The sequence below is a fragment of the Vespa crabro genome, chromosome 3 (genome assembly GCF_910589235.1).
Source record: "Vespa crabro chromosome 3, iyVesCrab1.2, whole genome shotgun sequence".
Taxonomy (NCBI): Eukaryota; Metazoa; Arthropoda; class Insecta; order Hymenoptera; family Vespidae; genus Vespa; species Vespa crabro.
The window spans coordinates 6,112,662-6,140,313 of NC_060957.1; the positions used below are offsets into that span (position 1 = coordinate 6,112,662).

Below are 27,652 nucleotides of genomic sequence, written 5' to 3' on the forward strand. Positions count from 1 at the left end.
AGAGAGAGAGAGAGAGAGAGAGAGAGGGGGATAAAGAAAGAAATAGAGGAAATGTTCTATTCGATTTAGAATTATTATGGATTCGCCTTCTCTTGGGCCGCTGTAAGCGATTAATTTCTTTTTTTTCGCGAGCATTATCCTCTGCAATCCATAGTCGAAGCAGAGGTCGTGCGGTCATCGTCGCTTGCTTTAGCAGCTGTAACCAGGAATATCTCTCTCTGGAGAGCACTTCCGTAGAGGAACGGGATGTGCTATGTCTCTTATTCTCTTTCTCTCTTTCTCCCTTTGTTCCCGTGCTTGTGCACGAGCGAGCGAATATGAGATAAAAATGTCTCTGTTGGAATATTACGTAGCACCGTTGCCGGAACGTTGATTATTATGGAGCATCTTGTGGCGAATTACCAACGTGCAAATGTTAATATCTATCCCTAGTATGAATGTGTATACATTTATGCATGAGTCTATACACACACACACACACACATACACATATATATATATATGCATCTATATGTGTGCCTGTAGTTTTATATCTACACAATATACCGTTAATTAAAAAGCACATGGGGTTTTAAATTCCACATTTTCTTTTCGATATATTAGGAAGATTAGAATTAGTCGGAGAAATCGTATAAATTTCGAGAAATTTTCCTTTTATTATATATGAATAATGATTGATATTGATAATAATACAGAAAATTCGAAAGTATAACTTACGATTGTTTTAAAATTGGACTAGATTAAAGTCAGGATATGACCTTTCGCTCGCAGATTCCTTCTGTTTGTGAAAGAGTAAGGGACGAACATCCATTTTGTACAATTTCGTTAATGTGCTTTTTTCGCGTGGCAGTCGCGTGCACACGTATTATTAATGATGCTTGCTGAGTATCTCTCCCTTCTTTCTCTCTTTCTATCTCTCTCTGTCTCTCTCTCTCTCTCTCTTTCTCTCCTTCTCTCTCTCTCTCTCTCTCTCTCTCTCTCTCTCCTTCTCTCTCTCGTAGTCGTTTTAATCCAGACCCCTTAATCAGTTTCATAACAATGGGACGTTATTTAAGAATTGATTGGTAGGAAGGGCGCGTACTGCCATTGCTCGTTGTTACCACTGTACACGTCCTAATCCCTTCGTACTAATATTTGATTCATAAATTACACTCGCGCGCGCATTCGCGAATTTAGCGAATCAACGAGTACAGTCGAGCTACGCAATAAATTTATAATGCCTTATTAGCTTGTTCTCTAACCGTATATTTATGTATTGTATTGTATGTATGCGGGGTGAGATATTCTAAAACAACCATCGGTATGATTTCATTTTACAAATATTAAAATAAAAAAAAAAGAGGATAATAAACAAATTAAAAAGAAAAAAACCTCATCTCGTAAGGATCTTATTCTCGCGACATTATCTATTGTCTCGCCACGATAGAAATTCCTTATAGATCTATTTTTATTTAGGAATAGATTCACTAATTATTTTATGATTCTTTTTCTGAACTACTATTTTCCTGTTGTAGGATAACCTAATTCGTGCGAACCAAATTCTATCGATCGATACAAACGGAACGAAGGTTAACGAGTCGCATAGGAGGCTATGTCGTGTTGGTTCAATGCTCTCGACCTATGGAAAAAAAAAAAAGAAAAAAAAAACAAAGTGCATCTCGGCGAGCGTGTTTTATGATACGCGATCAGGTAGCAACGAAACTCTCTCTCCCTCTTTCTCTTTCTCTCTCTCTCTCTCTCTTGTTCTCTCGCACACATGTACGTAAATATGTGCACGTCTCCGAGAGCACGGAAACGCATGCTCTCGGAATCCGTGCTGCGTGAAATTAACTTCTGCTTTAAAACTGGAATTTCGCGTGGGCTCTAAACGAACGAACGAATGAACGAAGCTACGCTCTGGATTTTACATATACACATATGTATGTACATATATACATACGTATAGATATTGATGGTTGTGTCTGTGATGTTGCCGTCGTTACTCTTGGCTAGGGGGATTGGCATAGAAAGGGTGAGAAAGGGGTAGGTGGTGCAACGACGAGAGTTAAAATGCTGCCAATGTAAGGGAACTTACAATCGTTCGTACAACAAGAGCGGAAACAGGTTATGCTTTCTCTCATTCCTTCTCCCTTTCTCTCTCTCTTTCTCTCTCTCTCTCTTGTTGGAAACATTGTGCAACGGGTGTTGGAAAGCTGCGAATTCTCGAGAGAAAGAGAGAGCGATAGAGAGAAAAAGAGACAGGGAAAAAGAGAGAGAGAGAAAGAGAGAGAGAAAGAACCGTGCATTTGACACTTTCTCGACACGTTATTAAGAAAGACGTTGGTGCAGAGAATTTTCGTATCCAATTCCTTCCTTCCTTTTCTTCTTTGCTTTCTAAGCAAGCTAAACAGAAGGTTGTACCTTATAAAGAACGTAATTTTACAGAACGAGACAACTGTCTCAATTCTATAGTTCTTTGACTATAAGAAGTGTTTATAAGGAAAAAGAGAGAGAATGAAAGAGGGAGAGAGAGAGAGAGAGATTAACGACGTTTGAATGCATTGAACACGATGTATAGTCCACTTTTATGAGACCACGACCATTCGCCCACGACTAACGAAGTCAATGGACAAAACAATGGGTTGAAAGAATAATCGATTCTACTTATGGTCGAGGAACAGGTAGACGCGAGCTATATATGCACATTTTTTTTTTTTGATCTATTATATTATCGGAGTTATTATCGGAATTATCGTTCTGTTCTCTATCTATTATATTTTTCTCGATATGAATAAAATTTTGTTTTATTGCATATAAAGTTGATACATTCTATAAAAAAAAAAAAGGAAATAGAAAGAGTTGGTAAAAATGGTCAAAGGGGGTAGCGTAAAATACAATTTTTTGAGAAATTAAAAAAGAATAAAAAGTTCAATGAAAAAAAAAGAAAAAAAGAAAAAAAAATAATATCAGGAGGCATTATTAACTATCCCGTTCGTATTTCGATTGTACGAATCGTGTTCTGGCTCTATTTAATAACCGACTCTCCTCTACGTCGTGTATTATTGCTTCCTCTACTCTTTACCTCCTACCTTCACTTCCTTTTCTCTTTTCTTTTTTTTTTTTTTTGTTATTTTTTTTCATTAAAAATATAATATCCGAAGCAATGCCAAGTGAATCCTCGTTAGTAACATTTCATAAATCGAGTCGAGCGCATTGGCAAGGATAAAACGTACAATCGATTATACACGTGGTACGCATCGTTAAAAGTTAACCATGCGAATGCGAGAGGAGTTTGCGGGTGGTTGATCGAAAGAGAGAGAGAGAGAGAGAGAGAGAGATCGAGAGACAGCGACTGAGAGAAAGAGAGAGAGAGAGAGAGAGAAAGATAGAAATCGAGAGACAGAGACTGAAAGAGAGAGAGAGAGTGAGAGAGAGAGAGAGAGAGGGAGCAAACCAGTCGAAGGAAAAAAGTATTGTATGGTATGACACTGTAGTTGTTCTGAAATTTCATCGCTTATTCAGAATCCGCAAACAATGCGCTGGTTATATTGGAGCCGACGGCGAGCTTGAAGCGAACTAGACAGGCGCGTACTCGGTTTATACGAGGGCCGTTTTCAAAAGCGTTATGAAGTGGCCACGACGATACCTTTTCCATGAGAACCTTTTATATTTATTCCTCTTTCCATTATTGAGTGTAAAACAACAATAGTCTAATTAAAATTTATTATTCATTCTACCGAACGAGCGTTTCTATATATATATATATACACATACGTGTAGGTGTATATGCATATCTCTCTTGTTCTATACTTGTCTTTCTTTCTTTATTTCTACCAAAACGTAATTTCGTGATTATTAGTACGACATTTCTTTCTTTTTTACAAGAGAAATGACACGTCCGTCTCTCTCTCTCTCTCTCTCTCTCTCTTTCTCTTTCTCTTTCTCTCCTCATCCTTTCTCATACGCCTTACAGATAATGGAAAATAATGGAAAAGTAAAAAAGGGGAAATGTAATTAGCGAACTGCTATGTCCGATAAAAGTTTCTATTCTCATACAAGGCTCGCAAAGTTCAATAATGCGTAGAGTATATGTATATGTGTGTGTGTGTGTGTGTGTGTGTGTGTGTGTGTGTGTGTGTGTCTAATATATATACATATATATATTTATATCTGTACATACATAGCTATGGTCCTGAAGTTATGTAACTTCGAAATTACATTGAACTAATTGTAAGTTCGAAATAAACCTTAAAAAAAAATTGTACTAAAATTTGCAAATGACATTTACCTTAAAACAAAACGAACAAGTTTCCGATCAAAATATCCTATTACTGTTTCCGAGACAAAATTAAATTTGTGTTCGCTTATATGATTATTTATCATTGAACATACGGATCATTAGATGTGTTATTTGTCTGTTTGAGAAAAAAAGAAAATAGATCTTCGTGAGAAACTTGAAAACCCCTTTCCCCTCTTCCCTTAAAAAAGAAATAAAAAGAAAAACAAAAAATACAGCGAGTAATGAAAAATCGCCGAAAGTCAACGTGTCTCTACCCTCCTTCTACCTTCGCATGAATCAAGTAGGAAGGTGCGTGCTTTCTTCCGTGTGTAATAAAACTCTGCAAGCGTATTCGTGGAATTCAACAAGCTCGTGAACCATTTATCAAAAGGTTGGAAAACGAGAGAAAGAGAAAGAAAGGAAGAAGGAAAAGCTAAAGGAAAGGGAAGAAAAAAAAATAAAAAGAAGAAAAAGAAATAGTAGAAGAAGATGAGGAGAAAGAAGAAGAAGAAGAAGAAGAAGAAGAAGAAGAAGAAGAAGAAGAAGAAGAAGAAGAGAGGCCATCGTCGTCGTTGGGTCGAAGTCGTGTAAAGCGTTTCCCGTGTTCAACCTCCTTCCAAATTGGCCGAGAAACGTAATCTAGCGGTTTATGGGGAGCAAGAGGGAAGAGAGAGGGAGGGAGAGGTAGAGAAGCGGGGGAGAGTTAACGTTATTAACGTCTTATGGAACGACGACGACTAGAACGACGACAGCGACGGCGACGACGACGTGATCTTCATCGTCCGCAATCCGCGCATCCCTTTTTAAACGAGATCGCGTTACTTCAAGCTTTTATCCGCCTCCACGATCTGCTTATACCAGTTCGTACGCGCGAGATTTATCTCGTACGGTTACGACATCGCCTCTCACCAAATGCCCGTTTGTCATTTCCGTATAACACTCCGGCCACGTCCACACCGTACGACAAGATTTTTCCTTCGCTTTTCTTCGAGATTTCGAAACATAATTTTATTATTTCCAACGTTATAATCCAATTTTATCTTTTCTTTTTTTCTTCCTCTTCTTCTTCTTCATTTTCCGTCTAAAAAAAACTTTTTATATAATGCGAAACTCTTATATATTACCTAGGTATAACTTTTACTTTGCGAATATTAGCTTTTGGACTTACGTGGTAACAATGAATTTTGTGTCGACAAAAAAAAAAGAGAAAAAAAAAGAAAGAAAATGAAATAAGACAGATATATGAGTGTAATTTCAAAGTTACATGACGTTATAGAGGGTTAACAGGTTTATTTTTTATTTCTTAATAAAAGAGAGAGAGAGAGAGAGAGAGAGAGAGAGAAAGAGAGAGAGAAGTTGGATGGAAAAAAAATGTACGGTGCCAAGCTTTATTGTCATTTTTCTGACTATGATATATTGAATAGAATGAGAAATATCAATATCAAATATAAAAATTAGGTTTAACAATATTTCATATTGAAATACATCTTGCGGCAATGCGTATATTTGTTTAACGATTAATTCGAAGGAAAAAGAAAATAATCAATAATTTCATCATAGATAATCATGGAAATGTATAAGCTAGATTGGATATAATTATACGTACATGTTAATAGGTATATCGGACAATAGGACCAATAGGGAATGGGTAGTGTTCAATGATATTTTTTACCTCGAATAAAAGCACCAAGAGTTCCATGTTCAATGTTAAATGCACGATCATCCGTTATGTACCTATATGCATTAGAGAATGTCGATTATTCGAAATAACAAGCGGACGAATTGTATCGGATGAGAGATTTTTTCTGCTTTTTTTTTTTTTTTTTTTTTTTTTTAGCAAATAGCGACCAGAGATAGAAAAGGAGGGAGAGAAGATATGTTACCTACGTACATATGTATGCACGAAGCTCGTTACACACATCGTTAAAAAAGTCAATGATCGTTATATGTCGTAATAATACATAATAAGCAATGCAGATATTTCCGCAAATAATGAAGGGCCTCGATGAAATGCTTTTTCAATGATGTACGTACATAGATGTATATATATATATATATGCGTGTATATATGTGTATATGTATATAGTCATATATGTATATATACATGGCATATACATATATATGTACATAATATATATATATATATATATACATATATATATATATATATATATATATATATATATATATATATATGTACATAGGTGCGTAGAAAAATCGATCGATCGAGTTAACGTTGATAATGTAATACGACATTATACACAATGTTTGTTTTGCATTCTCCATAAATGAATAGCCCTTTAAAATTAATCTTCCAAATAATTAGTTTGTACCTCGTGCGTTCGTTTCTCGAATTATTCGAAACGCATTCGATCGAGTCACCGATTTTTCCGTTTAACGAAATATTTTCTACCTGCCGTTTATTAACATGTACACGATACGTACACAAACACAAAGGCATATGTACACATACACATAAACACACATACATAGAGTGAAATTTTTCATTATCCACGAACTTTCGTGCTCCCTGGCTAACTCGCTAAATGAAACGCGATACACGAGGCGGAAGCGAATTTACGATAACGAAAAGAATTGCGATTACGAAAAATCGATCGACTCGGCAAATTCGATCTCACTTTTTACAACGGTCGAGCCGTCCGTTCTCGTTTATCCGCAATCACGTTTTTCGTTCGGCCATCACTTTCCGCCTGCCATCTCCATTTTACATATTCTCTCCATCTCCCCGGCCCTCTTAAATATCGATCCGACTGCGCGACGCTCACGTACGATTATTATTAGTATCCAACGTATTATACTTTTGTGCCGTAATAACGATTAACCTTTTCTTCGATTGTAAAATCGACAATTTTTTGAATTTTAATTAAGAATTAAAAATAAGGATTTAACTTTATTCCGATATAAGAAGAGATACATAATATTAGTCATAAAAATTTTCGAAAGCCTGATTACAATGTAATTGTAACATGAAATACGATTTGAAATAATATTGTTCAAGTTGAAAATAAAAGGTATATATATATATATATATATATATATATATATATATATATATATATAAATGGAAAAAGAAAAAAAAGTAGAAAGATTGCAATACGGAACAACATGTTTCAAGAGAAATTCAACTCGACTAAATATCTAGAACAATCTCTTTTCTTTTTCTATTCGTACTAGAGTGTGAGTAAAGGGAGGAAAAATTCGGAAGTATAAAAAACGACAACAAAATACAAGAGGAAAAGAAAAACAATCCAACTCTCGAGAACGAACGAAGCGGGAAAAGTCCGTCCTCGAAAGTATTTAAGCTACTCTCGATCGTTTGTACGTTCCGTCTCTCTTTCTCTCTCTCTCTCTCTCTCTCTCTTTCTCTTTCTTTCTCTCTCTATCTCTTTCTCTTTTTCTCCTGTAGAAAAATCTTCTCCTTTCATCGATCTCTCGCAAAAGAACGCGTCGACCAAGAAGAGTATTTCTTTCCTCGTTTCTTTCCCTCTTTTTCTATCTTCCAAGCTTTTCCTCTTCGAAACGGAACGGAAACGAAGCTTCTACGATTCGCGTCATCCATTCCGAGAACCCGTGACCAGCGTCGATTCAATTTCAGCTTTCCAGAGGGAAAGAAAGAAGAAGGGAGAGAGAGAAAGAGAGAGAGAGAGAGAGAGAGAGAGAGAGAGAGAAGATGGTGACTCGGGGAGACGGGAGGTCTGTGAAAGAGGGAACGAAATGTAAGAGGTTAATTGGAACAGATAACTGCGTCTGCGTGCGACGAGTAGGAGAAAAAAGAGGTGGAGAAGGATAAGGAGAAGGAGAAGGATGCGGCCGTCCACCCTTAGCACCATCCTTTTTTCGTCCTTTTCTACTTTGCCCGTACCTTGGTCACATTTTATCCAACCTCACCCTCTATCTCCTATATATCTCTTTACCTCTTTCAAGCTCTTCCTTTTTCATTTTCCGTCGGTGCTGTCCACCCTAACCGAACAACTTCCACTTTTCCTTTTCGCGCACGCCCCGTAAACATTTTCTTATGCTTCTTATTTTTCTTCTTCTTCTTCTTCTTCATTTTCTTTTTTTTCTTCTTCATTTTCTTTTTTTCTTCTTCATTTTCTTCTTTTTCTTCTTTGTCTTTTTCTTTTTCTTCTCTTCTCATTGCCGTAGTTCTCTAAGTCGTCATTAACGGTTAACGGTCCGCTTCTCGTCGACCGTATATATTTACTGAATTTATTTACGTTAGGATATATAATCGTGAGGAGAAAGGTGCAGATAGAGAGGAAGCTTCAAGATAGAAAGAGGTCGACGAGAAAAAGAGTAAAGCGAAAGATGTGTTACTCTATAGAACGAGAGAAAATAAGACAGAGAACGAGAGAGAGAGAGAGAGAGAGAGAGAGAGAGAGAGAGAGAGAGAGGGAGAGAGGTATATATATATATACACATATATATGACGAAGAGACGATATTTACACGACGCGTGGTTAGACGTTGTGCCAGACGATGAATTACTTAGCCAACACACAACCGTTTAGATTCTCCTACTCGCGAATCCACCCACGCGTTTTCCAGCCTCCTTTATTTTTCTTGTTTCTTCGTGTATGTACATATATTTTCTTTTTATCTTTGTTCTTTCTTTGTTTCTCTCTTTCTCTCTCTTTCTCTTTCGCGTCCTTTTAGAATTTCATTGTTCCACTTACATATAGGTATCTCTCTCTCTCTCTCTCTCTCTCTCTCTCTCTCTCTATCCTTCCTTTTTTCCAATTTTTTTTTCTTTTGACCTTTCATTTCATCTTACACTTTGTTATTTGCGTGAGAATATACCTTCGTAAAACGAAGTGCAGTTAGGGATACTTGTTTCGTTCGAACGAATATATGTGTGTATGTGTATATCTACTTTCTGTGAAAGAAGGGAAAAAGAAGACTTTACTCTGTACTTACGCGTTCATTTGCGATCATTTATTCAGAAACTTACACGAGTGCTGACACATTCGACGGGATACGTGTACCAACGACTTGGCTCGAAGTTTTGCGACGCTTCTGATGTCAATGTTCGACGTATTCTTTTTATGAGGGAAACTTGTAGTACAGAAAAAAAATGTATATATATATATATATCATCTTTCTTTCATTCATGATTTTTTATTTTTAATGAAATCGAATATTTCTAAAGAAATCCACTTATTTATTTTACATTGTCCCTTTTCTTTGAGAACATATCTCGAAAGAGAGATCCTGGATTCAAGGTTCACTTTATTAAGATGCTAATGTAGGATCCCACCCATCGATATACAAAAGGATCCCTCTTTTCTTAGTCTCTGCTTTTTTGGAGGGGATTTTGTCAAGAGATCCTTTAAGTCTCCGGCCGATCGTTCGACTAACGCTTTGTACGTGAGATCGAGCGACCTCGAGGAGTCTTGAATCTACTATCTTCAAGCAGTCTAACTTTCTAATCCCCATATCGTTCAATTTATTTCGACTCTTTCGTATCATTCCGGTTAAGGTAAAACGTGAAATAATCCAGTCGATTTCCCTTCTTATTGTATGCTTATTTCCATTTCTAAAAAAGGAAAAAGACTACGAAATATTTACGTACGATTTATTTTTATATACAAATAAATGGAGATGTATTATATAAAATATATTTTTTTTCAACTCGACGAAGCCAATAAACTTATCATTTTTCTCTTATTATTATTATCGAACGAATATTATAGAAACAGTATATGTACTCGTTAATAATGGGAGGTCAATCATACATCGATGCATGTACGATTATCTTATCTCTTTCTATTTTTTGAATAAACAAATTTTAATTATTGAGATGAAATTTCACGAGAAAATCTCTCGAGGGTAAAGTAAGTACAAGAAGAAGAAGAAGAGAAAAAGAAAAAGAAGAAGACAATACACTATGGTATAAGAATAACATGAGTCGGTCTAGCCAACTTTTCTAAATGGAGCTTAATCCGATCATCGAACGTTCCTGCTAGAAAGGGATGTATTAAGTAACGCGAGAATGAAGACTCTTTGTCTAGCATCGAACGATTTTCTCTCTCCTCTTCTCTCTCTTTCTTTCTCGTTCACTTTCTCTAAGATTTCTTCCATCTTCCTCCCCTTCTTCTTCTTATCGTCGAAAAGAGGACTTAGTCTACGAAGTAGTCTACGTACTGTTACGACTATGAGGATCTCTAAGAGAGAGGACGAAACTCGAGAGTACACGTACTACGGATAATAAAGGAGATTGACTTTAAATTACGACGAGTCCTCTGCAGACGGTCGGGCGTTAAATGCCTCTTAAGGACAAAACAGTCGCCGAATCGGTTCGGAAGATGCCGACGGGTGGTCTATATTTCTCTCTCTCTCTCTCTCTCTCTCTCTCTCTCTCTCTCTCTCTCCTTTATTTCATTTTCGTTCGTTTATCCATCCCTTTCTTTCTCGCTCTCTCTTCTTCAAGTAGTCTCGTCGTTTCGTAGAGAGACACAGGAACGAACGATGGGACACACGCATCTGTTCGCTTAAACTTTAATTGCGTAATTGAAGGAAAGTTAATTCAAATTAATCGAGAAGACAACGACGATTACAACGACGAGGAAGACGTCGAGAAGGGCTGTAGGGCAACGACGAATTTGGTGTATAAACAAGCGAGAGGAATTTGACTTGAGTTAAGAACTTCGATCGAGAAACGAATGTGTGTATATATATATATATATATGATTCTTTAAAAGGGATCCAGTTTAGGGTAAAGGGTAAAGAGGATTGAAATTTTGAAGGATGGGACACGGATTATTGAGATTATCGACTGAGAAGATTTATTAGAATTCTTTGTCATCTGTTGTAGATTATGCGGGTTCGGTTTGACAGGAGTTGTTTAGTGTCAATCATTTTAATTGAAGAAGTACACAACTATTGATAAAGTGTGTGTCTGTACGAGTGTGGGTACTACATTTAATCTTCATATATTATAATGATTCTCTTTTTTTATGTTTCCGTATGAACTTCTTCATTTTCATGATAGCTGTTTTCTTTTTTTTTCATCAATTAATAAGAATAAAAAATTGTGGAAAAAAATTAAAATTTGTTATTGTTTTTTCATTAAACTTACTAAAATGAGAATAAAACGAAGGAAAGAAAGAGAGAGAGATAGAGAGAGAGGGAGGAAGAAAGAGAGAAATAAATACTTTCTAAGACGAAGTTTAGATGTCATCGGAACGTTATCAAGAAGTACCTAGTCGTCACATCGGCGAAGTAAAAATTTTATGCGCATGCGCTTCCCTTCGAAAGAAGATTAATTAATCGATTCTCTCTTGGTCCGGGAGGTCTTTTAGAAATTGATAAAGAAAAGTCAAAGGATTTAGATAAGTCTTCAGCTTTCCTGAAGTAGAAGTAGTCAGCACAGCTACTCAAAAACCTTATGACTTTAGACTTTGTTCTTTTCAAAAGAAACACACTCAAAAGTAGCTTCAATTTCTTCACACACACTCATATATATATATATATATATATATATATATATATATATATATATATATGTATGTATGTATGTATGTATGTATATATGTATGTATGTACGTATGTACGTATATATGTATGTATGTATGTATGTACATATGTATGTATGTATACACTGAAAAAGAAGGAAGAATAATCGATCGAAGACCCAAATAAACTTGACGTTTAATTCGCCAACGATCGATCGTTTTCTCGTTATCTACTTTCACAGTAAAAGAGAGAGGGATATAGATAGATAGATAGAGAGAGAGAGAGAGAGAGAGAGAGAGAGAGAGAGAGAGAGAGAGAGAGAGAGAGAGAGAGAGTAAAGCTGAGGTAAGTGCAAAAGAGAAGAATTCAAGGAAGGGACGAAAGCTTTACGAAAGAAGGAAAAAGAGGAAGAGAAGAGTTGAATTTGCTTGAACGGAATTGCCGTCGGCGACGATAAACTCGCGGGTATCGTGACGGGAACGCAAGTTCTTTGGCGTTGAAGAAAAACAAGGAGAAACTGAAAAAACAGAGGGAAAGAGAAAGACAGAGAGAGAATGAGAGAAAAAAGAAAGAGAGAGAGAGAGACGGAGAGGGAAAGAAGGAGGGAAGAAAATAACAACAGAAAAAGAGGAGGAAGAAGAAAGTGGAAAAGGAAAAAAGTAGCTATAGTAAAAGATAGACGAATGAACGAAGGAAGAGACGTAAGAAGAGACGACTAGATACTATTTGCAGTATGGTTCATCGATGAAGAAAAGATACATATAGTCGTTCAAGCGTGATGGTAAAACTGCCCCTAAGATATCCGAGGAAAAGAGAGAAAGAAAGAGAGTGAGAGAGAGAGAGAGAGAGAGAGACAGAGAAAGTAGTAGTAGTAGTAATAGTAGCGATAGTAGTAGTAGTAGTGGAAGTAGTAGTAGTAGTAATAATAGTAGTAGTAGTATTAGTATTAGTAGTAGTAGTAGTAGTAGTAATAATAGTAGTAGTAGTATTAGTAGTAGTAGTAGTACTAGCAGTAGCAATAGCAGTAGGAGTAGTAATAGTGGTGATGGTAGTAGCGAGTCTGGGCCGACATGTTGAGACGAGGAGGTGGTTTGAGGGAGGGAGCTTATACAAAGGACAAGGAGGAGGTGAGGAGATAGAAGGTAAAGACGAAGACAGAGAGAGAGAGAGAGAGAGAGAGAGAGAGAGAGAGAGTGAGAGAGAGAGAGAGAGAGAGAGAGAGAGAGAGTGAAAAGCATGAGCGAGACGGTGGAAGAGGCCGAGATAGAAGCATAAAGAAAGAAAGAGAGATAGAGATAGAGAGAGAGAAAGAGAGACAGAGAGAAAAGGATGAAGGTGAACGAAGGAGACGAAAGATACGAGGCGGAAGCTACGAAGGCTTGGTCTGAGAGTAGATTTTACGGAGAAGACGAATACGGGGAAAGGGGCTGAGAAAGGTGGAAGAGAGAACGAGAGAGAGAGAGAGAGAACTCTATACGAACCGATGTCCCTTGAGGTCAGCCTAGCGTGACTACCTATCAATTGCTGAGACTGTGTCTGGCTCGCCTAAGTGATGCGATGCTGGATATACTCGCTTAGATATTCTACGAGCTACTTCCAACGTTGATTTCTCGTAAATGCAGCAACGAGATAGTAACCGAGAGTCTACACGCGTATGCATATGAATAGGTATGTATCTAACTATATACATATATACATACATATATATGTATACATATATACATACATATATATGTATACATAGATACATACATATATATATGTGTATGTGTGGGGGGTGTACGTGCATGTGCGTGTACATAAAAACGTATAGATACATATATTATATATTGAGCAATTTTTTTTCTCTCTTTCTTTTTCTTGATCTACGAGAGATTTTAAATACTACATTTTTCTCGTTTCTTATCCTTTCGACTTTACAAGAACGAACTAGCGACAAGTTTGATGCATAAAAGGGATTAGACGCTAATTCGATGAGACGTATTATTTTCTCAATGCTTTTTCAAAATTGAAAGAGAGAGGGAGAGAGAGAGAGAGAAAGAAAGGGATATTCTTAGAGAATTTTGAAAATATTATTTTCATATGAATCGATCAATAGTCAGTCTTTCTTGCAAAACCGAAAAATTCCATGAAGTCGACGATCTTACGTGCTTCGAGATTACAATTTTAAAATGAGATGATATTAGAAGATGTTAGAAGATGTTAGAAGATGTTAGAAGATGTTATGACTATAATTATGATTCGTCGTTTTCAAAAGGACAAGAGAAAAAGAGAGGGGAGAGAAATTGAGAGAGAGAGAGACTCCGGCAGCTCTCTCCGCGGGCAATCGGCCGGAAGAGTTTCGCACGTCGCTCGCGTCAGATTCAACGCGATTATGGTAACGAGTTACGGAAAGTTCGACGCACGCGACTATATTAAACTTAAAAGCCATCGAGCAAATGCGAGAGAGAGAGAGAGAGAGAGAGAGAGAGAGTGAAAAATAGAGAGAGAGAGAGAGAGAGAGAGAGAGAGAGAGAGAGAGAGAGAGGGAAATTGGAATTTCGCTACGAGATAATTTCGAATGGAAGAACTTCAAAATATGCGAGTGAACTAAAGACGAAAATCAAGAAGTATCTATTCAATGAAAATTGTGTTTTATTTTTTAAACATTTACTTAGTCGACTTTGATTTCTTTTAAGAAGTTATAAATCAACGCAGCTTTCATTTACTTATCATTACAGTAATGAATGAATCGTTATTTTCTTTTCTTTTTTTTTCTCTTTTTTTCTTTATTGTAAAAAATAGGTCTTACGAAATAAGTAAACTTCGTTGCCACTGCAAAGTATTTAATCTATTTTTTTTGGCATGTTGATCAGAAAAAAAAGCTTTGATCTAGAGAGTTCAGTCGGTTAATCGGTTTTTTTTTTTTTAAAACGATCCCATAACTTGAGGCAACGTGGCACGTTTTGTCAGACGCTTCGAAAGCTACTATCATCGTCGTTTCCCTATCCCCTTTTGGCCCCTTTTACAGAAGCTGAAAAATATCATTGGTGTACCAATATTCCTAGGCAAGTGGAATATTTCTGCGGTAAGAGAAATCGTACCATCGCTCATCCGTCCTGCCCGTAACGCGGAATGTAAAGCTCTTATCTTCTGCCCGGAGAAAATTTTCTCCCTTTTGCCCGAGCTCCGGCGTATTCTTACGGCGAGAAAATATCCATCTCTTTTTTTTTCATTTTACTTTTTTCTTTTTTTTTTTTCTTTTTTTCTTTTATTTTTTTTCTGCGTCCTCCTTCTTTCTCCTTTTCTTTCTTTTCCTTCTCTTCACTCTTTCTATTTCATTCGATTACAAATTCGACTAAATATCGGGACGGAAATTGTAACGTATGCATTATTACATAACAATGAATATATTTACGATTCTTTTCCTTCGCAAAAAAAAGGGAAGTTGAAAATATATTAGTTTTTGTGAAAACAAGATCTCCATTTTTTTTGTATGTTTCTTTCTTTTTCTTGTTTTTTTAGCAAATTTCTTTCAGATTTAACGATCACTATTCTCTGTTACGATCAATTATGGGAATCGAATATTTTGTTGTTAAGAAAAAACGAATTCTTTCAAAATAATTTGAACACCATTCGGTCCGTGACTAAGATGTATCAAAAACATAATTTATTTTGGCACGGTAGTATGAGAATGATAAAATGATGAAGAAAAAAAGGGAGAAAAGAATAGAATGGAAGAAAATAAAATGACAAGTGAAGGAAAAAGGAGAAGATTGTGTAGAGAGATTTACATGAGTATAGTACAATACAGGGAGAGAGAGAGAGAGAGAGAGAGAGAGAGAGAGAGAGAGAGAGAGAGAGAGAGAGAGAGAGAGAGAGAGAGAGAGAGAGAGAGAAACGTGGACCATTGTCAGTAAGGGGGTATCTTTAGGACAGGGTGATGCATAGCCAGGGGGTATGTTTCGTTCACTACGAAATGTGAAGCTGGCCTTGACTGCTTGTCTCGTTTTTACTCGTATTCGGCTCGTATTTTTCTTTTTTTATTTTTTTTATTCTCTTCGTTGTACTCTTAACTCGTCGTTTCTTACACACCCTATAAGATACTTCCGTGTCACTTCGTTCACCTTTCCTGCGATACGTTACTGGAAAACTCATGCCGGGGCTGGTTTTGCCCTTTCTCGTCTACAGGTTTCGCATGGTGCGTGCATATCGATCGTCTTGCGCTCTCGCGACGTGCGCCAAGAGAAGTAGGAGGAGGAAGAGGAGGAGGAGGAGGAGGATGTACCTGCAGCGTCGTCATCTTCGTCGTTGATGTGGCAGCAGCAGTCGTCGTCTTTAGTAAAATTTATTATTATCATTCGACGTATTTCGAAATTCCAAGCATTTCACGATGAGTTTAATCTAACTTTTATATAAAAAAAATTGTTTATATTATTATATCACCAAGTAAATATTTTTAATTAATTATTGTTGATTAATATTCTTTCGACCGAGTTATAGTACGTGTCTATCTTGGATAACGTCATAATTAATATCATCACGATTGATATAACTTTAAATAAAACATAATATGTATACGATAAAAAAGTTGACGTAAATTACAAATGTTTATTAAATATTAATTTAGGTTATTAATTTCGATAAATAAATAAATAAATAAATAAGATACTGAGAAAATCTGAACCAAAAACAATCTCAATTTCTCTGTTTAGTCAAATCAACAAATCATTCTCTGTCTGAAATTAGATCATGTAACGACTTCATGTACAGAGATGTCCTCGATGTGTGAGCATCGATCATCTTAGATATACACGCCGGTTGCTCTTGAGACGCATGATGAGCACGCTACGAATGCATCTACCTTGCTGTGTTGCAAGTGCAACTGCTGTGGGCAATGTGATTGCTACTGGTGCTATTGCTGTTGCTGTTGCTGCTGTTGCTGATGCTACTGGTGCTGTTGCTGTTACTGCCATTACGTTCCAAGCGAACGTAGAAGCGCACAGATTGCATCGGATGTTTCGTGTTTGCAGGGTCGAAATACGCACCGCTCTGTTTGGCACTTTAGATTATCGAGCATAAAGGGAAGGTGAACCTTCGGTGTGTGTGCATCTGCGAGCGACGAGGAACGCAATCATTTCCGTGCACACGCGCGCACGCGTGTGTGTGTATATATATATGTATATATATAAGTAGAGTGTACATGCGTAGAAGAGAAAAAGAGACAGAGAGAGAGAGAGACTTGGCAGCTTCAAGAGAGCCGATATAGCTAAGTACTTCTATGCTTCCAAGTGGAGTTCGATTCGAAGCTTCACGCTCGAAGGATGGGGTTAATGACGATCCTCGCTCGTTCGAGAACACGTCGAAATCAATCAACGTTCGATGTGATAATCGTGAAGATATCGATATGTTTGAATTATCTTATTGGATTCGTTAAAATTACCTTGCTACTTTATACACACGAAATTTATTATTTCTCTGAATTTAGTTAAGGGTAGATCTGTGTTTGTCTCTCTCTCTCTCTTTCTTCTCTTTACTTTTCTAGAGCATTCTCTCTTTTTAGATGTTTATAAATGAAAAAAGAGGAAAGAATGATATGAGGAAGGTAACCACTAACGCATTTTAGATACTCTAATTAGTGCTTTCAAAATGAGCCACCGGTAGCGACGGAAGAACGTGAAAATAATTGATAATCCTCTTGAAGGAAAATTATCATTGAAATATCTGAATCATTTATAGGCATATTAGACGATATTTATAATAATATTTAGAAGAATTATTAACGGAAGTTAAAGGATTTGAAATTACGTTCTTTCTTTTTTCTTTATCTACGTGCAATCGTGTCTTAAAATACGAGTTGAAACTACGAGAGTGGAAATTTGAAACACGAAAAAGTTCCCTTTTGTTCGAATTTCCGTGCGAGCAAACCGATCAATGATTTTGGGTGGTATGTAGGTAGTAGGAGGTAGGTAGGTATGTACTAGTCACACACGCGTCCGGTGTCACTCGACGTCGCTCAGCTTGAACTAGTTGTTTGCGTGTTCGAAATGCATTGAGTTCGAATTTAATGGCGAGCGTGTCTATGAAGAATAGAAAAGGAAAAACAAATATTGTGCAAATATTGTTTTTGTATTTTTTCTTTTTTCTTTTTTTTCTAAAGAAATTTTTCGAATGTTCAATCGGATTTTAAGGGACTTTCGTCACGAAAGTTGAATATTTTCTTTATTGTTTCTTGGTATGATCGGTAGTAATGGTAAAAAAATCATGACAATTTAAAGATAAATAGGAAATAGAAAGAAGGAGATATTATCTGACGAGCTTATAAAACGTGACTATCTTCTAACGGGTGGGGGGGGGGGACACGAATATAGTAAACGCGGAAGTAGGCATTGATATTACAAACGAATATATAACGTGGTGTTATAACTGATGGAGTAATCTTACCGGACGTGACGTCGTGGTAACGGCGGTGGTACCGGGCTGTGAAAATTATCCATCATCGAGTAGGCGTCGTGTTCGAGCGAGGACTTGTGATCGAGCGCCTCGAGGTGATCTAACCTGAGGAGCTCGGCCTCGCGTGGCGAATGAAGTTCACAATGAGCGACGTGGAGCAACGGTCTCAGGGCAGAACCGCCTTCGCATCGTTGCTGCCGCGAAGGCGGTTTCGCCGTCGTCGTCGTCGACGACACCCCTCCACCACCCCCTCCCCCTACAACAACACTACCACCATCCGACGCAACGCGTTCTTCACCCCAGACTTCAAACTCTCCGGCTGCGGAGTAATCACCAAATCCACCGTTACCCTTCACCGTTGCACACTTTCCTCGACTCTCCTCCAAGAGTCTGGGGCAAGAAGAGCCCCGATGATCTTCGCTGAGTCCTTGATTACGTTGCTGATGTTGTTGATAATATTTCTCCTGATCTTTATGTTTCTTATCCTCCTTTCGATTTCTATATTCTACTAGATATTCGCGCGATGGCAAGGAGAACGACAGACTGCCTCGATTATGACCGGCCCGACGACGAGCCGTCAGATTTTCCGATTGGCTGCAACGATTAGCATCTATCACCGTCGTTGCTGCTTTCGTTATCTTTTTGATTTTTTTCTATTGCTCCTGCTTTCCTCCTCCTTCTCCTCCTTTTTTTTTTCTTCTTCTTAGTCTTCTTTTTTTTACGATAATCTTTCAATCGTCCCTCAGATACTTTCAAGATTCTCTTTTTAAATATACTCGTGTATTCGCTCTTAAACACGACGTTGTTGTAAACGAGGAAAACAAGATAGTAAAACGCGTACACAGAAGTGAGACCGAGATACACTCTGGACACGACGCGGAAATTCGCGTAAGCAAACTTTCCTATCGATCTGTCAACACGGAGCGAGAAAGTTCAACTCCCCGCCGCGAGCACTGTCCCTTCTTTCGTAGGGACGCCTTTATTTCCTCGGAATTCCTTTGCAAGTTTAAACCGGAGAATCTTGATTCTTCGTTATTTCTTTTCTCTCTACTCTCTTCGTATTATTATTTTTATTATTATTATTATTATTAATATTATTAACAATTTTACTAGCGCGATAATATCCTTTATTTCGAATCATCCAACTTTCCGCAATAACACGAACGTCGACGATAGAAAATACTTTGACACACTTGATTCCGATTCACTCTCACAGAGACTGCTATCAATCACTCGACGGAACTTAGATAAATCCTAAGAACAATTTCACGTATTAATCGAAATATAACTTTTAATTAATAGGGACAATCAATTATCTCTTTTTCCTTAAAATCGAAGAAAGAAAAATCGACGATTAAAATTGACGAAACCACGTCGATCTTATCTTCCTTATCACGAAGAATTTAAAAACAAGGAGAGACCATTCCAAGTCACTCAAAGCACGAATCTTTACATTCCTCTTTCTCTCTCTCTCTCCCCCTCTCTCTCTCTCTCTCCTTCTCTTTCTCTACCTTCAGTTATATATTTCAACCCTTTAGAAAGGATAAAGTGAAAAAAAATAGGACTTCGCACCATAAAATGATGATAATAAATAATAGAAATTCTCTTTGGAAGTTGCAGAATTTCTCTATTTCGTTCTATCTATCTTTCTTTTTATCTCTTTTTTTCTTTCACTCTAACACTTTTCTATCGTTCAGAGATAACGTCGGCCTTTCGAGTAACGTCGCGCGCACACCCGCGACAGTTGCGGATCAAAGACTGAAAAGGCCACTGACTGCGCCGCAACGCCCGGCACGAACTGACACTGAGCGTCCCCACCACCGTCCTCTGTAGAAGCGCGCGCGCGCACTTAGCACGCACGCGCAGACGTCGACCCTTGCCTACCAGATCGGATCCTCTACTACTACCCTCTACAGCTCTATGGCTTTCTATCTCTATCTACCTACCTATCTACCTATCTACCTTCCTTCCTTCTCTCTTTGCCCATGGCTATGCAACCCTCGAGAGTGAGCGCTGACTAGCGGAGGCCGCGATAACTAAAAACTCACCCCTTCCAATATCGACGTTGCCTGTCAGACGAACACTCACACATCCTTGATTTCCCTGTTGCGCGTCGAGAAAACTGTACTGTATTTACGAGATACTCTTTTAAAAGAGCTTGCGAGTTTTCTTTTCGTTTTTCTTTTTTTCTCCCTCTCCGTCCCCTCTTTTTTGTTTTACTCTTCGCTTTTTTTCCTCTTTTTTTTCTTTTTTTCCTTTTCTTTTCTTTTTTCTATCATCGAGTAGAAATGTTCGTAAATCGCATGTTGCTCGTGAAAGTGTTTTACTCTATAGTAGCTCTCCTTTGATACGTTTGACAGTCGAAGTGTTTATTTAATATTATTTTGTTTCATTTTATTTTCTGTACCACTCTTATATTTATTTTCTAATTCAAAGGAAATCGTATTATACATTGGCGATACATTCAGACGAAGTTTTGTTTTTGGTTATTTGAAAAAATATAAATATATTTGAAGTTTAAAATCAATTAAAGCAATAGACTGTAAAAAGGAATTAGCAAGTATAGAATATACGATTTGCACGAAGCAAATTATTGAGGCCTCGTTATTGACATTATTTCTCGGTGATCCTAGTGTTTATTTTTCTTTTTTTTTTTTTTTTCTTTTATTTCTCGAATTGCGTTTCGTAAAAGAGAAATCGTTTGGGTTCAATTATTTTCGTTCGAACATACGTTTATCCGTTTCTATAAAACTTGTTGACTGGTAGCACGGAAGAAAAGCGTTTCAAACGATTAAACTATAACTAATCGAAGTTATCGAGAATCGAGTTCGATCTCAATCAACGTTTTTTTTTTCTACGAAGGAGTGAGTCATCGAGGAGTTTTCATTCTCTCTATTTTTTTGTTTTTTTTTTGTTTTTTTTTTTGTTTAAAACAAAGGAATCTTGGTATATATTATGTACTACACACAAGCTTCGCCCGTTCGAAGGCAATACATATTTTTCTTCGTAGAAAATATGCTTTGTACGTTAAAAGCCCAAGCTCCTTTACTGCGTTCTCGCGGTATTTTTCTATAAAAGTCAAAGGATATATTGTCGTAAAGGAGATAAACGACCGATGGAGAAAAAAATGTCGATAGACCGAACGAAAGGACTATTTTATTTCGATCTCTTATCGATCTCAAACAGGTTAGCAACAGGTACACAGACATATAATGCATGAATTTTTCTCTTATGAATTATTATACGAAAATGTATAATAAGAGAAAGAGAGAAGGAAAGAGAGAGAGAGAGAGAGAGAGAGAGAGAGAGAGAGAGGGAAATGATAACCTAATGAACTCATTAAAAACGTACGAACGTACTGACATCAAATTGTTTGAATTCAACGATATTTTAACAGCACGTGTAAACGGATACTCGTTGAAAAATATATGCACCCAACGAAGAGCTTTTCACGCAACTCGGCAACGTACATAAGTACTAGTAAAATATGTGCATGTGGTAAACTCCCATAGTGCGCTTGCGTCTTTCGAAACACGTATAAATGCAAATGCAAGGTGAAAGATGCGATGGTAGATTACGAGAAACCACGTTTCTATTTGTAATTCTGAAGATATGTACTGAGAAAAATATATTGATACTCGCATGATCTTTTTGTTTTTCTTTCTTTTTTTTTTATTTCTTTTTTCGTTTTTTTCAAAGAGATAGACCACAACTCGACGATGTTACATTAAATCTTTTCTTTTTTTTTGCATTTTTTCCTTCTGCAATTTAAGAGAACGAAAGTGACAAACATTTTCTCCCTCTCTCTTTCTCTCTAATAGCTTTTCAAGAAGGGTCGTCAAGGGAAGAGTATAGAAAATGGTTGGAATTTTTGAGGGAAAAATTAGTTTGCAAGCTAGAAGCACAGCTTAGCCAAGTGTTTCGTAGAAAGAAGAACTATTCGAAACGCGTAGAGAGAGAGAGAGAGAGAGAGAGAGAGAGAGAGAGAGAGAGAGAGAGAGATATTCGTGGTCACAGGGTAAGCGAGCATACGACGCATATACATAGCTTTCCTCCAGCCGCGTCTTTTGGGGAAAGCCGACGCGACTTTAAAGGGGCTAGCCGCACGTGCGTTACGTGCGAACGACATTCCACGTCACAAATGAACTTTTCTATCATCGACTTCCCGCTCACGTTAAATCGTCTAGAACGCGTTACGATGAATCCTCTTCTTGGTCGTATTTTAAATGTAGCGGAAAATTTTCGATTATTTATACAGGATGAGCCTATAAGTATCTCAAATTTAAATAAATATTAATGTTTCGATTATAAGATATAAAATATGCTATAAGTATGTATATGAGATATAATAATAATAATATATATATAATATATACTATATATATATATATATATATATATATATATATATAGTATATATTATGTGTATATTAGTATATATATATTATATTATATATATACTAATATTATAATATATTAGTATATATATATAGTATATATTATATATATATATATATATTGTTTAACATTGATATATATATATATATATATATATATATATATATATAACAACAAACGTTTTATTAAAATTGTTTTATTTTCGAAATAATTCTATCATATTTTTTGTTACCAATTTATTAAATGTTTCATTCTGAATCGTTATTTAAAAAATGATCGTATTTTTCATTCTCCATTAAGTAGAAAAATCGGCAGCTTTTTTCACGATAACAGTTCGCAATCGAGGCAAGTAGTTTGTATAAGCTCGGACTCGGCTTGTGAATTCTAGATAAGATCAAAGAACTCTCGTTCTTCTTTTCTATCATCCTATTTGTACGTCCACGCCAGTTGAAATGGCCACTACGAAAAGTTTAACTTATTTAACCTAATGGAATTTAAGCTCGACACCGAAGCAGATGCATCCACGATTTCGACGTGGATTCGTGATTGCTCGTAAAAAAAAAAGAAAAAAGAAAAAAAAGTTTGTGAAATCAGATCAAGTATCTATTCTTTCTTTCTACCGGACGAGTATTTGGTCAGCAGTGAAAATTTTTTTGCCGTTTAAGTAAATTTTTATCTGGTTCAAAATATTCCGTAATTGGGCATAATTTTCATTGAATAAATAATAGATTTGAATTAATATGAATGAGCATGAATATCACGATAATAAAAATGAAGATTAATTTTATAATAATAAATTGTCGATACGTAAAGTTTATATATATATATATATATATATATAGTATATGATTATTAGAGAAAATATAATAAAGATATAATAAAAAATGTATATCATAACTTTCGTTTAATCTCGAATTAATTCAACTCTGCTTTTCCATTCATTCTCTTCTCCTATTTACGAAAGGAAATAGAACGAGAGAGAAAAGAGAGAGAGAGAGAGAGAGAGAGAGAGAGAGAGAGAGAGAGAGACAGAAATAGAGAGAGAGGTAGTTAGATAGATAGATAGAGAGAGAGAGCGAGAGAGAGCGAGAGAGGTAGATAGATAGATAGATAGATAGAGATAGATTGAGAGAGAGAGAGAGAGAGAGAGAGAAAGCAAGGGTGAGAGTGATAAAGAGTGAACTTGAAAAGCAGTAAGTAACTTTCCACGGGACGGCAGATCGCACGTAACCAGCGCGCGTCCCTCTTATTGCCAAGAAATCATAGAAGCACTCGAGCTCTCTTGAAACTACCCTTCTGGCACTCGTATGCAGCCCACGAGAGCGATCGGAAGGAAGTTTAATTATATCCTCGATACGTCGCGTCGGCTACCGTTACACATACACGCACGAGCACACATACACACACACACACACACACGATATACAAATTCACAGACAGTACTCGAAAATACAGCTTACCTTGGTCTTCGTCTATCACGAAAGAAGAGAAAGCGTAGAAGATATATGTAGAAGTTGTTTTATCCTCTATCCACTTTTCTCTCTTCATCTACATTACTTAAAATCTCTCTCTCTCTCTCTCTCTCTCTCTCTTTCTATCTCTCTTTCTCTCTTTCCCTCTCTTTTTCTCTAACTATAGAGAACGCTCACTCTTTTAGTACTTAGTCTTGTGGACAGGCAACCATGTCAGTAGCGGCAACGTTCAACCATTCTTTGATAGGCCAAACTCTTCGGGCCTCTGGAACTCTGGAACTACCCTTTGGAACGTTCACTCTCTCTCTCTCTCTCTCATGCCTTAAGAGTGGGTTCTCATAAATGTACGCATAGGAACGAAGAAACGAGAAGGAAGTAAGGAAGGAAGGATGAGGATGGATGGATGGATGGAAGAAGCGTAGTATAGTAGAAGGAAGAGAAGAAGGAGGAGAAAAGAGGAGGAAAAGGAGGACTGAAGGCATGTCCACATGCGAGAGCCTGGAGGAGAAAAGTCGCGACAGGTCCTTTGATGTCGTTTAAACAGAAAACGTCGCTGCCTGCTGTGCTCCACGAGGATACGGAACCTTCCTTCCTTCTTTCCTTCCTTCCTTCCTTCCTTCTTTTTTTATTTCCTTTCTTCCTTCCTTCCCTACCAACTCATACATGTACAGACATACACATATATAAATAAATAAATAAATATACATACATACACGCACACATATATATATATATATATATATATATATCACTCTCGTCGTATTGGAGAAAAGAATACCGCCAGGAGAGCTACTTCAGACGCAATGCGTCATACAACGAAAGGTCGGCCCTCCTTTAAATCTATTTCTTTCCTTTTTCTCCGTAATCCTTATCGTTCTCTCTCATCTCTCGTTTAGTTCTGGTTCGTTTTGTGAGACTACGATGACGTGGAATAACAACAGCAGCGGCAGCAGTAACCGCAAGAGGACGACGACGATAGCAGTCTCCCAATGTTTACAAATGTCCTGGCTGGCTTCGTTCACTCATTCATTCGTTCGTTCATGCCATAAACACTCTACTTCCTTCTGTCTGTTACCTATCTCTCTCATTCTCGATAGGCACTGCTCCGCTCTTTCAAACACGATCGTCCCATGGTCTGCGTAGATGCGGAGGACCGCGCGCGCTTTCCGAGATCTACGAGCCACAAATTCTTCGAGATGAAGGGCTTTATTGCGAGTTTCTGCGTTCGAGGGATGCACGTGCCTGTATTGCTGTCGAGTTTTGCCTTTCGTGCCGCTCAAGATCTCGCGCATCACGAGATCGTGCTACTCCTTTGGGTATGCGATTATAGAGAGAGAGAGAGAGAGAGAGAGAGAGAGAGAGAGAGAGAGAGAGAGAGAGAGGGAGAGAAAGAGTGATACAGACAGTTTGGATTTATCTAAGACGATGCTTGTAAATGGATCCTTCTTGAATTTATATGTCTCTCTCTCTTTATCTCTCTTTATCTTTCTTTATCTCTCTTTCTCCCCTTCTCTCTCTCCCTCTCACTTTCCCCCTTCCTCTCTCTCCCTATTCTCTCTTTCTCTGTCTCTGTCTGTTTCTCTTTATCTCTCTTATTTCTTTTTTTTTTGTCCATATTAAATTATAAATATTTGCCAAAGAAAATCGTATTGGTTGAAATTATTTTTCTTCTTTTTTCTGGAATTTATCGCGAATGAATTGCAGAAAAAGAGAATAATATAAATATTATTGATAATGTTATGTTATATTCGTCGATATCTAAGAAGTTTGTTACAATAAAACGGAATTATTTATTTTTATGAATGAACTTAATAAATAGATGTAAGTTGTAAAAGATAATTATATAGAGATTCAAGTTAAAATGAAACTATTGTATTATTATCGAAGGAAACTCGTTTTTCGTAAATATTATTAACGCTACGTACTTTCCTTTCATCGTTTTTCTATGGAGATACCAAAAGAGAAAGAGAGAGAGAGAGAAAGCGAGAGAGAGAGAGCGACAGCGACTGTAGTAGGGAATGCATTCGCGTTTAATCCAGGCGACGCGATTCTCGCGAAGCTCGCCAAACGGTGCATATACGACGGCATTCCACGCGATACATCACGTTCTACGATCAAATATCGTTTCCTCCACCTTGAAATATTTAAATCAAACGTATCCAATAGCTAGGCGAGGAGGAGTCTTATATATTCTCCTCCCCCATCCGCGAAATTGAAAAATAATCCTCGGCTTTGCGATCTATCATGGAACGCAGATCAATTTCACGAATCTTTCCTTCTCTTTCTCTTACTCTTTCTCCTTCCTTAGTTCTTTCATTTTCATCGAAGGTAGACGCGTAGGAAGAACATTACCCTTCTCGATCGATCGATCGATCAGTTCTCTTTCCCTTCTCGCTTTCAATTAACACTTTCCGATATCCACTTTGTCGTTTGGTATGACAACGGCTTCACGAGCGCGATAAGATCGATGCCAAACACGTCATAATGCGTCTTAGATGCTCCGGACGTGTATCAAGAACGACGAAAGAATGAGGAGAAGGTGGTGGATGCTGGTAGAGAACGTCGAAGACGACGTTCTGGGATACGTCGGATTACGTTTGCATATCATTTCTGTAGGCGCACACGGCAGTCCGTGACGAGCATACTCGCCATTTCCGTTCCTATTTCCGCTCGCATTTCGAACCATGTTTCGATGAGAAGACAACGTCGTTCGTGTCGATCATCCCTCTTTCTCTTTTTCTTTCTTTCTTCCTCTCTTTGATACTATCTCTCTTTCTCATTTCTTAGAGGAAAAAAGATCACCTCGTAAGATATCTTTCTTTTTCTAAAGAAATTATTTCTCGTAGAATTTAATCTTTGAATATTTTACTTATTAAATTATTTTATTAACAATTTTCAAGAAAAAGAAAAAAAAAATATATATATATCCCTATTTGTGCACACCTCAAAATAATTTTAAGTTGCACAGTTGGAGTGCGCTATAATTCCATGCACTTTGAGCAACCGTCATTTGTATAAAATGAACGATTTTTACTCCAAAAAAATACTGTATATTCTTTAAAGCTTCGGAAATAATAATCAGTAGATACGAAAACGCATTTCCAATTCTATCATTATAAAAAAAATTCATGAATCATGTAATGCGCAAATTGTTTTAATTAAGCTCAAAATTGGTTTGGGCTGTCTTATAACCCACAAGGACATACTAGCTATTTTAATTAAATATTTGAACTAAACGAAAATGATGTATTTAAGTTGAAAGAATTTATATTCTAGGTTTTAATAGAGAAAGAGAGAGAGAGAAAGAGAGAGAGAAAAAGAGACAGAAAGAGAGAGAGAAAGTTATATAAAGAATTATAAAAAAAATTGTAATAGGAACAGGTTGAAAATGTCGTGCGCAGTGGTCGACACATTGAAGCAACTTAATATCGTCGTCGTCACAAGGAGGGGGAGAGAGAGGGAGAGAGAGAGAGAGAGAGAGAGAGAGAGAGAGAGAGAAGGGGTTGCCTGTGGCCGTCATTACCGGAACCAATTTCCTCCAACGCAGGCCACATCCCGAGTGTCCTCGGCAGGGATTCGCTATGGTACTTCAACTTCTCGGCTGGAAAGACATTCCA

The 27,652-nt window shown here is 37.2% G+C and overlaps 1 protein-coding gene and 1 long non-coding RNA gene across 10 annotated transcripts in view; both read right to left on the reverse strand.

Annotated features, from left to right (window-relative positions):
- Positions 1-27,652, reverse strand: part of LOC124423046 (teneurin-a) — a 483,434-nt gene that overhangs the window by 63,966 nt on the left and 391,816 nt on the right. The window contains exon 1 of one of the 9 annotated variants that reach the window (XM_046960320.1): positions 18,157-20,414. The exons of the other annotated variants lie outside the window; for them this stretch is intronic. Coding sequence (XP_046816276.1) covers positions 18,157-18,212 — 56 coding nt within the window. The 5' untranslated portion in view covers positions 18,213-20,414. Of the gene's footprint in view, positions 1-18,156; positions 20,415-27,652 lie in introns of those variants that run through there. 9 annotated transcript variants of the gene reach the window in all.
- On the reverse strand, positions 12,898-18,148 carry LOC124423053. The gene is made up of 2 exons (XR_006942002.1): positions 16,577-18,148; positions 12,898-16,048 (listed from the first exon to the last, which is right to left on the reverse strand). It is a non-coding gene; the product is annotated as an uncharacterized LOC124423053 (long non-coding RNA).